This window comes from Antedon bifida, chromosome 2 (genome assembly GCF_963402885.1).
Source record: "Antedon bifida chromosome 2, ecAntBifi1.1, whole genome shotgun sequence".
Lineage (NCBI taxonomy): Eukaryota > Metazoa > Echinodermata > Crinoidea > Comatulida > Antedonidae > Antedon > Antedon bifida.
Window position 1 is genome coordinate 32,925,229 of NC_136227.1, and position 12,448 is coordinate 32,937,676.

At 32.2% G+C, this 12,448-nt stretch overlaps 1 protein-coding gene across 1 annotated transcript in view; it reads left to right on the forward strand.

The window, feature by feature from the left end:
• Positions 1–2,389: 2,389 nt before the first annotated feature.
• The window catches only part of LOC144835632 (myb-binding protein 1A-like protein), a 28,525-nt gene continuing 18,466 nt past the window's right edge, over positions 2,390–12,448 (forward strand). Inside the window, exon 1 of the mRNA XM_078690711.1 lies at positions 2,390–2,473. Coding sequence (XP_078546837.1) covers positions 2,390–2,473 — 84 coding nt within the window. The remainder of the gene's footprint in view (positions 2,474–12,448) is intronic.

The following is a 12,448-nucleotide window of genomic DNA, read 5'->3' on the forward strand; positions in this document are numbered from 1 at the left end:
TAGGTGAGGGAATATAAAAAAACCATGAAATGTAAAAAAAAAAACACACAAAACGAATCCAAATGAGTTTCGTGTTTCTGCTAAATATCAAATATCAACGAAAAATACACCCAAAATGTTTGTGTCCGAGCGCATCATCTAATTTCGACTACTTTTGGTGTTGACTCCGTAATCATTGTTATTATTCCAATACTTCACATCTTAATGTCTTCTTCATCATTAAAATGTTTTAATCTCTGCCGACTGATTGACAGAAGTCTGTCCCGCTCATGCACGTTGTCACTTTCTGAGGCGCACCCCAAATCCAGTATTGCTTTCATTTTGTAGCTTTCTTACATATACTTCAAAGTAAAAGAATACTCCATGTATAACAAAATCAATGGCCGTAAATAGTTCCGAATTTTATAGTTGACAATAAAAAAAAACCAACTTGTCAGGGGCCGGGAAGCGATTTTTTTATTTCGTACAGAAGTTGGGGCCCTTATGTGAAAGATAGCCGAACTACTTAAGTTCCTAAATATAACTAAACCTAACCCTCTAAATAATCTCTCTCTCACTATAAAGTAAAAAAGAACTTGCTCATCGGATTCGAACCCCATACATCGACAAGTCCGACACAAAACCTTTGTATTAGAGAATTGTTAGCTCATTTCTAACGTAGCTTAGGAAAAACAATTAATGAATATTCATGTTTATTTTGTGACGTCTCATGAGGGGTCCCCAAATTATGTAAGAAAAGAAATATCGTGGCCGGGAAAAGTAGGCTTTTATTATACTTAATAATCATGCCATGTGAATTATTATTAAGGTAGACAAACCGTGCGGAGCACAGGTTTCTGGTAGACCACACTTTAATTACAAAAGTAGCAAGTACGTAGCAAATCTACCATACAAAAAAATTGCAAAATATCAAAGCCAGTGAAATAAAAATAAAAATGTTTATGAATAAACTTAATTCGTGTTTCCGCATCAATGTGTTTTTCATTCGATTTTTGTCCACTTTTTTTTTATCTCTACGTATCAAATTAATACACCACAAAAAACACCCAAAATAATATATCATCTAAATTACACAGCACAATTTTTCTTTAGCGTCTTTTATTTTCCAGTCAAAAGTAACGTCAAAGTTCTATATCCACTGTACTATTGCTTTAATTTTTTAGCCTACATTATTATATTGAAGTGAAGGAATAGTGTATATAACAAACCAATAGCCGTAAATCCAGTAGTTCCGAATTTTGTATTCGTGATACAATTTGTTTTATTTTAATAATTTATCAAAGTGTGCTGATTCTTTGATTTCATCATGAAAACCTTCAAACAATTCTCATATTCTTCCATTGTCTTTCTTTGTCAAGTCGGCATTCATCATTTTATACCTTTTACATATTTGCTATATTGTTCATTTATGCTAAAACTGGCATCTTTGCACCGTCCTCATGATGACTCAGCATTATCGCATCGTCACTGCGCCGACAATATTACAAAACAATTGTTGTTGTATTGTATCTAAATTCTGGTTAGAAAAAAAAAAACGAATTTGGTTATATTTTGACATATCGACATAGTGATAAAAATTAAATTGATAAATAAATTATTTTTCAAAAACTGGTACGGTCTCATTGTCCGTTGAAGGCGCTCTTTTGTTTTTTTTGTAGTAGAGTAGAGAGGATGGTTAATGGTTTGGTAGGCTATCAATTCACACAGCGCGGCCTTTATGAATAATATAAAAGGTGTAGGTTTCACGGACACAAATCAAACAGCTTAGAAATGCTCCGTTAAGTATAACCGTTTTAAACTAATATTTCTTACCTAGACAAAACTTAGGTAAGCTGGGTGTTTTTTTCTGTTTTGGTATTACGCTAGGCCTACTGGTGCCTGCCTGGCACCTAACTAACGTGACAATTATCACACACAGCCAGCCTAGGCTTACCACTCTTTTCTCCCCTAGGCCTAGCCCACAAACAACTCTGGAGAGTCGGAGGAGGGAAGTGTGAATTCTATTTTTAACTAGCCTAGTTTAGTATTCTACTACTAGGCCTAGGCCTAATTAACGTAGGTGACCTCAATGTCTGATCAGAATTGTCTTCATCTTTTCACAGCAGGATGACAGTGCGTGACATACGTGAAGATACAGCTGCTATACAGACCATCCATTGAGTTATTATAATACCTCCAACACGACCATGTAGACCTACATATACCTCCATGTACAGAGACAGAACTACTGTCGTCGTCTAGATGGCTGTTGACAGGTAAGCACTCATGGATACAGAGTAAAGAAACAACTATGTTTTTTTACCAATTTGTAAATGTAAATTATAGTGAATGCACAATTAAGAATGGCCAGTTGATATAGACATTTCACATTCTGATTTTAGCAGCAACTATGCCTACTGCATGCTGTATTATTACGTTTCTGCGTGTTTTTTTTAAGAATAAGTGCAAGAATGTTTTTACTGATAGACAACATGTAAGTATTTCAGAATACGTCAGAGTAAAGAGAAAACTTAATTCAGTTGAAAAATGTGTTTGTCTTAATTTTTACACGTCCAAGTAATCATAATTATCTTTAATACAATAATATCAGTTGGACTTGTAGCAGGCCAGAGACCATGTTTTGTTTTTTCATAATAATAGCAGCCAGGAATCACGTTAATTTGTTTTTCAATGATTAAAAAATAGTGGAAGATTATTTTCTTATCTTCTCAGACTAGTAATTTTAGCAATTGATCCTGATTACAGTATTTCATCTTTCTGCTTTCAACAAGAGCTGGTGGGTTAGGCATTAACTTGACAACAGCTGACACAGTCACTATATATGACAGTGATTGGGTAGGTATCAACTTGACAACAGCTGACACAGTCACTATATATGACAGTGATTGGGTAGGCATCAACTTGACAACAGCTGACACAGTCACTATATATGACAGTGATTGGGTAAGTTAAATAAATAATTACTACATTTTATTACAGCGTGATCAATAATCTGCCATACGATTTACACACAGAGTTCAATATGCTTTTTTGCTGCGCACTTTTTGCACTCAAGTGCATGATAGTGAAAAAATAAAGAGCGCACACGTGACTCATTTCAGCGGGTCTGATTGGCTACATCCTTGAACCCATGTTATAATAATTAGTCACAAGCTTGTGGTGTAATGTTTGATTTAGTGTAGTGACTTTCAATACATTTATATAGTTGTAGAATCCACAGTCAGATCTACAAGCACAAGATAGATGCCACAGAATTGGTCAAGAAAAGCCAGTGATTGTGTACAGGTTAGTGACCATTAACACCATTGACCAGAAGATAGTGGAGAGAGCAGCTGCAAAGAGGAAGCTGGAGAAGATTGTCATTCATCAAGGTCAGTTTTGTCTTTCACACCTCCCTAAAAACCCTCCTAAACAATTCGAATAAATATGTTAAATTAATCATATTGTTTTATAGACTTCTACAGTAAAAAGCTGTGATGGATCCCATGGAACTACTAAAAGTGTTACGCTCCACTGATCACTCTGGCATTATCAAAAACTGTGAAGAACAAGTCATCAGCGACGCAGATCTTGAGCTCCTATTGGATCGCAGCGACCTTGTTGAGAATAATGCGGGAAAAAAATTGAAACCAGTAAAGATGAATGAAGTGTTTAAGGTTCTAGAATCCTGCGATGAAAATGTCATGGCGTTAAGGATCTCAGTACTGGGTTCACATACTGAATACCCAATATTGCACAAATTGAAATCTGGGATTGTTAATGGTATTTATGACATTTATTTTTATGCAAGTAGTTACTGTGGTTTTCTGCACAGCACAGTGTTCAGGTTTAAACTATTGTTAACACCAAGTGTTATTACAAGTCAGCACAGTGTTCAGGTTTAAACTATTATTAACACCAAGTGTTATTTACAAGTCAGCACAGTGTTCAGGTTTAAACTATTGTTAACACCAAGTGTTATTACAAGTCAGCACAGTGTTCAGGTTTAAACTATTGTTAACACCAAGTGTTATTACAAGTCAGCACAGTGTTCAGGTTTAAACTATTGTTAACACCAAGTGTTATTACAAGTCAGCACAGTGTTCAGATTTAAACTATTGTTAACACCAAGTGTTATTACAACATAAAGAAAATCAAAGACTGTACACAAATATACCTGAACATTAAGTAGAACTTTTAATTATTCCAATCTATATATTTTCACCCTTAAATTTATTTTATACAGAATTATATTTCACTATTTCTACATCATAACATAAAAAATAAGTCTACATCAAAAAATATATTTAAAAACACACCAATGAAACTAATCATTGATATCAAACTATATTATATAATGTCTTCATTGTTTGATTTTTGTCATTTTTAGTTTTACAAATTCTACTACAACTTTGTTCTGTTGTTGTTACTGTGCCAAAGACATCTTATAATGTGTTTATTTGTTAATTTAATTTCTAATTACGTTTTCATTTAATAAAACTGCTTTTGATAACAAATTACGTTTCATCATTAATGTTAATGTTATGTTTTATAGTTTCAAGTTGTACCACTTTACTTTTAGTATTTAACCATCCAACCTAATTATAAAGAGTTGTATTAATTACATTTAATATAATATTATCACATAATTACTTTAAAACACGCACAACCAATTCTATACAATATATAAAGTAAAAAACATTGCATTATTATAAAAGAATCATTTTCATTTAATATGTCAGCACAGCTTATAAAGATTATAATGAATAAGAAACAAACATTCTTGTTTATCTGCATGCTACAGCTGTTAATAATTATTACTTCCGTTGCTAGTGTGCCGCGTGCGGAAGTACGCGCGCGCGCTCCGTCGATGAAGGTAAGTATGTCAAAATAAAATGTTTAAAAACATTTTATGTTTTAGATTATCATATTGATTTAATCTACTATACGATTTATATATAAAAGGTCGTTTTTATATTGAATACAAATTTAATGTTAGAAATGCAATTATATGCGATATCAAAAATTGACACCTGCTTGCTGCGAGATTTAAAAATGTGTCTGTTATATAGTAGAAGTAACATACGTTATCAGTGAAAACTAACGATGAAGAAATGTAATATTTCTTATTGAACACTTTTCAGACACGTGACGAATGACGTCATCTGATAGATTGCAATCAATCATGATAAGCAACTCCAGCTCAGGACACATAATGAGAAATGAAGAAAATGTATTAACATCAATGTTGTGAAGTTTACTATAATAGATATGGAAATGACGTAATGCTAATTGAACTTGTTTGAGAGAACATTCTGATACAAAGTCATTAAATACATCACGTGATAGATTCCCAATCACAACAAAGGAACATTTATCTTCAATGCCTAAAATGTGTGCAATAACTCTTCCCTTTCGCTCCAATGCCATCTTACTACAAAAGACACTGACACTATAACCACCATATCGCATACAATACAATTGCATAATTAGACGTATGAAATGCACGTCACATTGTACACCTGGACTAATGTGATCAATAAACATTCTTATGGAGGTAGATATATCATCCAAATGATTATTTATTTCGAAATCCTCGCTTGTCATGTAATTAATTATTTCATTAACCACAGCATCTTTATGTTGTTTTTTAACCAAGTTTAAATTTTTCAGCAGATAGCGATATTTTGACAAACTATTTGTAACCCAGTGCTTGAGGAAACCGCCAGCTTTATCACCAAGGAAACCAATTGCAAACTCTCTCGCTCTGTATAAATGCTTACTCTCTCGTATCACCTCCCACTCATCATCATCCAATGGTGTAAGTAATGTTCGTACATCTGAGCACTCATTCTCCGTACCTTCACTTTCACATAATTTGCACAAGTAAAATCCCACCAATGACTCTACTATCAATTTGTGAGGAGGCATAAAAACGATATCAAAATTCGATTTTAAAATCGGTGTGTCTTCGTAAACAAATCCAAGTTTCACGGACATATCAACCAAATCTTTAGTCGTATGTTTAGCATTCAAATCTTTCATGTTTATTGAAAGTTGATTTACTTTCAAGCTATCATACATACATTTTCCTAGCAATATCATAGCATTTACGTATTTTGGTGGTGTGTCTTCAAATTTAGAAAGCTTTGCGAATTGTTTTTGTTTGTTGAACTGATTTAAAATATTACGAAATATTTCTTTAAAGAGTTCAGCTTTATCTTTAGGAATGCTTTGACTGTCTTGCCATAGCAAACAGATTGAAAAAAGCAGCATTGGATTTTTGCACATTTCATACGCTTCAGGATGTTTTCTCCCAACCCGGTAAGTGTCAATATTCAATTCGTTTCGAAGGGATTTTCCCAATTGTGGTTCTTTAAAAAACTCAAAATGTTTGTTAATGTATTTTCCTATGCTCTCTTTATTAAATCCCTTAACCCTTACATGTACGTTACTCTCTTTTACGAATTCATCTATGCTTTCTGATCGTGAAGTAAGTATCACGGTACTTTCTTCTAGGTTGTTGTTTTTGAACAGATTAATTACGCTTCGATTATTAAATTTCAATTCGTCTAACCCATCTAGTAGCAGTACAACTTTATCGTCATGTTTGTTTATGAATTTCTTAATCAACCGTGGATCATCTGGGAGATCTGTTTTTAAATTAAAATCTTCCATATCCAGTTGCTTTACAATGAGATCGGAAATGTTATCATCTTTGTCTAAATCCCGTACACTTAAAAGAAATACAATTTTACCTTTAAATGTTTTAATCGATTGGGTAGCCGTAGCCCAGTTGTATGATAAATACCTTAATAAGGTAGTTTTACCTATCCCACCCTCTCCGTCTATAAGAGCTCTACATCCAGGTTTGGAGCTGATAACATCTACAACTTCTTTTAATGTTGTTGGTTTGCAGTCTTCATTCTTGTCACCTTCTTTCAGTAGTTCCAAATCAGTAAACATCTGTGAAATGTCAACATTGTATCTATCACGCATTGTTGCTGGTGTAAATCTACTGGCCTGTCTACACAATTTCTTTTGTCTTTGAAGCAGATATTCTTCAATCTTGTCTAGATGCGAAGAAAAATGACAAAAACAATATTATTAGTAAAATAAATTTATTTTATTTAATAATGGCATTGTAATTTCTAGTACTGTAATACAATAAGTAGTGCTGTGGCCGCGCCGAAGTAGTAAACCAAATAAATAATATAGAGGGCGACAAACATAATTTATTATCAATCAGAAAGAAAACTCTGTTAAACGACTGGTAGTCGCCAGCAAATCGTAACAACCGATAAATGTAGAGCAATCCACCGCTTAAACCTCCAGCTGTCCATAGCAACTACATTAGCTATGAGGCAATTTTGTTACTCCAAAAACTACAGTAGATGGTGTTTTGTTTTTGTTTTTTTATTTACTACATAAGATGTTGATGTTTCAATATTAGTAGCTATACTGGAGGTTTTTAAAGCTGATTTTTCCGACGACATTAGCGTTGTAACACGCATATATTCATTTTTTTGTAGGTGAAATAAAAAATGTGTTGTACAGTAGTATAACAAATTAAAGATTTGTCAGGCATCTCAAAGTGATAGTTTTGACATTTCATTTAATAGGGAAGTTAAGTTAAAATTTTAAATAAATTTGCTTTATTCAGAAATATTGCACGCGTGTACGAATTAATTTAATTTAAAACCTTGCCATTTATCCTAAATTAAAATTAACTGGTTTGCAATATTAAATTTAATTGATTTTGCGCATTTTATTCTTTGTTATTTCGTGAACAGAGTTAAATGATACACGACCCAGGGTATGACATGTTGTTTTTTTTAAATACCATATGCATGTATTTTATTAAGTTTAAAGGCTATTTGTTACGTAAGATGTTTATGATTTATTTACATTTATTTATGATTATCCACAATGTCATGCAAAATGGTATATATACAATTGTGCATTTAAAGTCTTTTATTTCAAATTAATTATGATTAAATGAGCAAAATTAAAGTAAGACGATGTGATTTGATTATTCATTCAATTTTTAATTTAAAGCTAGGTATTTCTGTGTAAAGGTATAATGTGTGTAATATGAGTCTTACTTATTATGATGTTAACAACATTTCATTTTTAAAATGAGAAGCTTCCTATAATTGTTTATCGTTGTTCAAAATGATTTTGTTTAAATATTATTCTGAAAGCAATTCTAACCTGTTTCTGATTTAACCTCTTTTCGAATTCCTTGTTCATTATGCCTACTACTGGTCGCCACTTGCCCTGTTTTAATAATCACATAATAAAAAAAAATGAAATAATTATACCTGTACTACCAAAAAAATTGAGAGAAAAATTATACGGTACATTATTAGTAACTCACCTGTTTCTGATTTAACCTCTTTTCGAATTCCTTGTTCATTGTGCCTACTACTGGTCGCCACTTGCCCTGTTTTAATAATCACATAATAAAAAAAAAATTAAATAATTATACCTGTACTACCAAAAAAATTGAGAGAAAAATTATACGGTACATTATTAGTAACTCACCTGTTTCTGGTTTAACCTCTTTTCGCATTCCTTGTTCTTTATTAGGCCTAATATAACTGGTTGCCACTTGCCCTGTTTTAATAATAGAATAATAATAAGAAAAAAAATGAAATAATAATACTACCTAAAAAAATACCGATTGAGAACAAAATTACACGGTACATTATTAGTAACTAACCTGTTTCTGATTTAACAACTTTTGGCATTCCTTGTTTTTCATTACTACTGGTTGCCACTTGCCCTGTTTTAATAAATGTTATTATTAGGTAGGCTATTTGTTGCATGGACGTTTATGAGTGAAACTAAACTCACAATCTGCGTCATAATCACATTCATTTATGATCATCCACAATTGTATGCCAAAAATGGCATGTACAATTGTGCATATAATTAATAATACAGTAGGCTGTGAGTGTGACGTGTATCCTTGAAAATTAAAGGGATTATAGAGGGCGGCAAACAAAATATATCATTAATCAGAACGAAACTTTAAACGGTGTTTGAGATGATTGGAACTACAGCACATCAGCATGAAATAGTACGGTCAATTACTATTATTGAATTTGATTACAAAATCTCATGAATTGTTTTAGACATTTTATTTTCAAATAATTATGATTAAATGAGCAAAATTGAGATGTGATTTTATTTAATAAACGTTATTTAAAAATAAATTATATATCTATCTAAACCCATCAAACAATTAATTTAGTGTACTTTCTAAATAGGAAATCTTGTGTGTACAATTATTGAATTTAAATACCATATTATTATGTTAATGCATAATAACTGAAGTAACTCACTTGAATCTGATTTTATCAAGCCCAATCTTTTGAAAAAAGTAACAAAGCCAGATTTTCTTGATAATATCATGATTGTTGTTAATGCATAAGAATGTTTTATTGTTACAAAAACTTCGTTTTTCCATTGATTGTAGTATAGGCGGAATTGTAGAGGGCGGCAAACACAATTTTTAATCCATCAGGGGTTGTCTAAATATGCTCAACAGAGGGCAGCAAACAGAAAAATAACAATTTTCAGAGCCGTACACCGTGCGGAGTGTTAGTGTATTAAAATACTAATAAAACATAAATATTTACTCTGAAAATCTAACTTTTTAGTAGACCTAATTTTATTTGTATTTAGTAAACAAACTTTGCAATACGGATTAGAATTAAGCTTATTGGATCTCAAAGAATAATAATATGTGTAATATGAGTCTTACTTATTATGATGTTAACAACATTTCGTTTTCAAAACAATGAACCTTCCTAATTATTATATCGTTCTACATGTGGTCAGGATTGGAAATAAACATCAAAAAGGATTTTGTTTAAATATTATTCTGAAAGCAACAAACCTGTTTCTGATGTACCCTCTTTTCGAATTCCTTGTTTTTCATTACTACTGGTTGCCACTTGCCCTGTTTTAATTATAGAATAATAATAATAATAAGAACAAAAAAAATTAGAAATATTTATTCTACTTAAAAAACTATCGATTGAGAGCAAAATTATACTTATTAGTAACTAACCTGTTTCTGATTTCTGAACTCCTTTTCGCTTTCCCTGTTCATACAATTATTTTACCTAAAAATCTACCGATTGGGAGCAAAATTATACGGTACACTTTTAGTAAACTAACCTGTTTCTGATTTAACCTCTTAATATTGTGTACTGTATATGTAAATCAAATATCTAAAAACCCGTTTTATAATAATATTATAACTAATAACTTCGTTATATAGTTAAATACACTGAATTTCAAAATTACGTAATTAATTAGGTTCTATTATTGAAATCAAATGGTGTCAAGTAAGTGTATTATGTATAATAATGTGGCGATCTACCTTTTAGAAAACTTTGTGCATGTTGGTTTATAAGCTTTGCAAAAGTGTCACAGTCGTCTTGTGATTTCAAGCGTCCGGCTTTCTCAATGTGATATACAACATCCCATATATTGTTATAGTTGTAGGCACGCAGTTTGTAGAAACCAATAACCGACATCAAATCGTCGTTGTCAATGTTAGTTAGCACATTAAACATTGCTCTGCGATATGCTGTTAATCCTACACCTGCTGTATCGCTACTTTGGATAGTGTTCTTATATTTGTCTATGCGTTCTGTTGCTGAGGCCATCATGCTTACTTCGGCAATGTCCGACAACAGCTTCACATCAGTTTTGGAAATCAATCTACGTTCAGTCAGATGATTAAATAAATATAGGGCTGATTTTTCATCAAGAGTTCCAATGGGTATAATACCAAATAGAAGCATTCTCAGCCATCGCATCTTTACACCAGAATAGTGTTCACTTAGTTCTCTCAGAAATGTTTGGAATTCTACATCGTTTTCATCCATTTTGAATCTGTTAAACAATAAAACAAAATTCTTATTTTTCAATCTGAATAAATTTAATTTTATCGAATTTCCTTCTTATCTTCTTAATGATTTAGCAACTTCGATAGCATGCTAGAAAAGCTTTAGATTATACCAGGAAGAGTGAATTACTTCCATAATAACTTATTCTCTATTTATATATTGAATTGTACACAATGCCAGAATGTTATTAATAAGCCTAATAGACCATTATTCGATTAAAAAATGTCTTATAGAAAATGCTCACATTTTATGTTTTATTCGGTTCGACCAAAAATGTACAATATCTCCACACTCAGCTTCGTCTTGACCTGCTGTAAATATGAAAATAAAACAAATGATTCATATAATATAACATAATGTTTGCTTTTTTAATTTAGTGGATATCGACAATCAACAAATTAGTGGCACATACAACAAATATAAAACTTGTTTTCCTCTTGACGTAACGTTACAGCGAGTTGAGACAGGTTCAACGATTTTACAGGAAAATGGGGTAAAAATCAATGTTAAAAATCGTTGAAATCTGCAATCGTTGAAGTTGAACTCGGATCGTTAAAACTGACGAACCAAAATGGTTCACAAATTACGTCATTGAAGTTTGTGAAAAAGTATGTACGCGCTGACAATTCTTGAATTTTTACAACGCGGTGATGTTTTTCACCTTTTTTGTACACTTTTGAGGTCTGATATTACAAAATAACTAGTGTAAGTCAAACTAAATTATAATGTTAAAAGAATTTAATTGAATGTTTGTCTTTAATGTTAAGCCTGTTTTGTTTTATTCGACGCTATCATCGTTGAGTTCAACGAACATTTGATTTCTAGCGTTGAACGTTGAAAGTAGGTCAAGTGTAATAACTTTTGTAAAGCTTATAGTTACTTAGTCGCCGTAGAAGGCGTAGACGCAAAAAAAGTTTGCGGAACTAGGGTGGAAAATGGTAAAGTAGGTCAAGGGTCATCGATTCATACCAAAATATTTTGAAAATATTAAGTAGGTCAAGTGTTATAACGTTCGTAAAAGCTAGTTAGTTAGTCGCCGTAGAGGGCGTAGATGCAAAAAAGTTCGCGGAACTTGGGTGGCAAATGATAAAATAGATCAAGGGTCATCGATCTATACCAAAATATTTTGAAAATATTAAGTAGGTCAATTGTAATAACGTTCGTAATGCCAGTTACTTATTCGCCGTAGAGGGCGTAGACGCCAACAAGTTTGCAGAACTAGGGTGGCAAATGGTAGAGTAGGTCAAGGGTCATCGATGCATACCAAAATATTTTGAAAAAATAAATAGGTCAATTGTTATAACGTTCGTAAAGCTAGTTACTTATTCGCCGTAGAGGGTGTAGATGTAAAACAGTTCGCGGAAATAGGGTGGCAAATGGTAAAGTAGGTCAAGAGTCATCGATCCATACCAAAATATATTGAAAGTAGGTCAATTGTTAAAACATTTGTAAAGCTAGTTACTTATTCACCGAAGAGGGCGTAGACGCAAAAAAGTTCGCGGAAATAGGGTGGCAAATGGTAAAATAGGTCAAGAGTCATC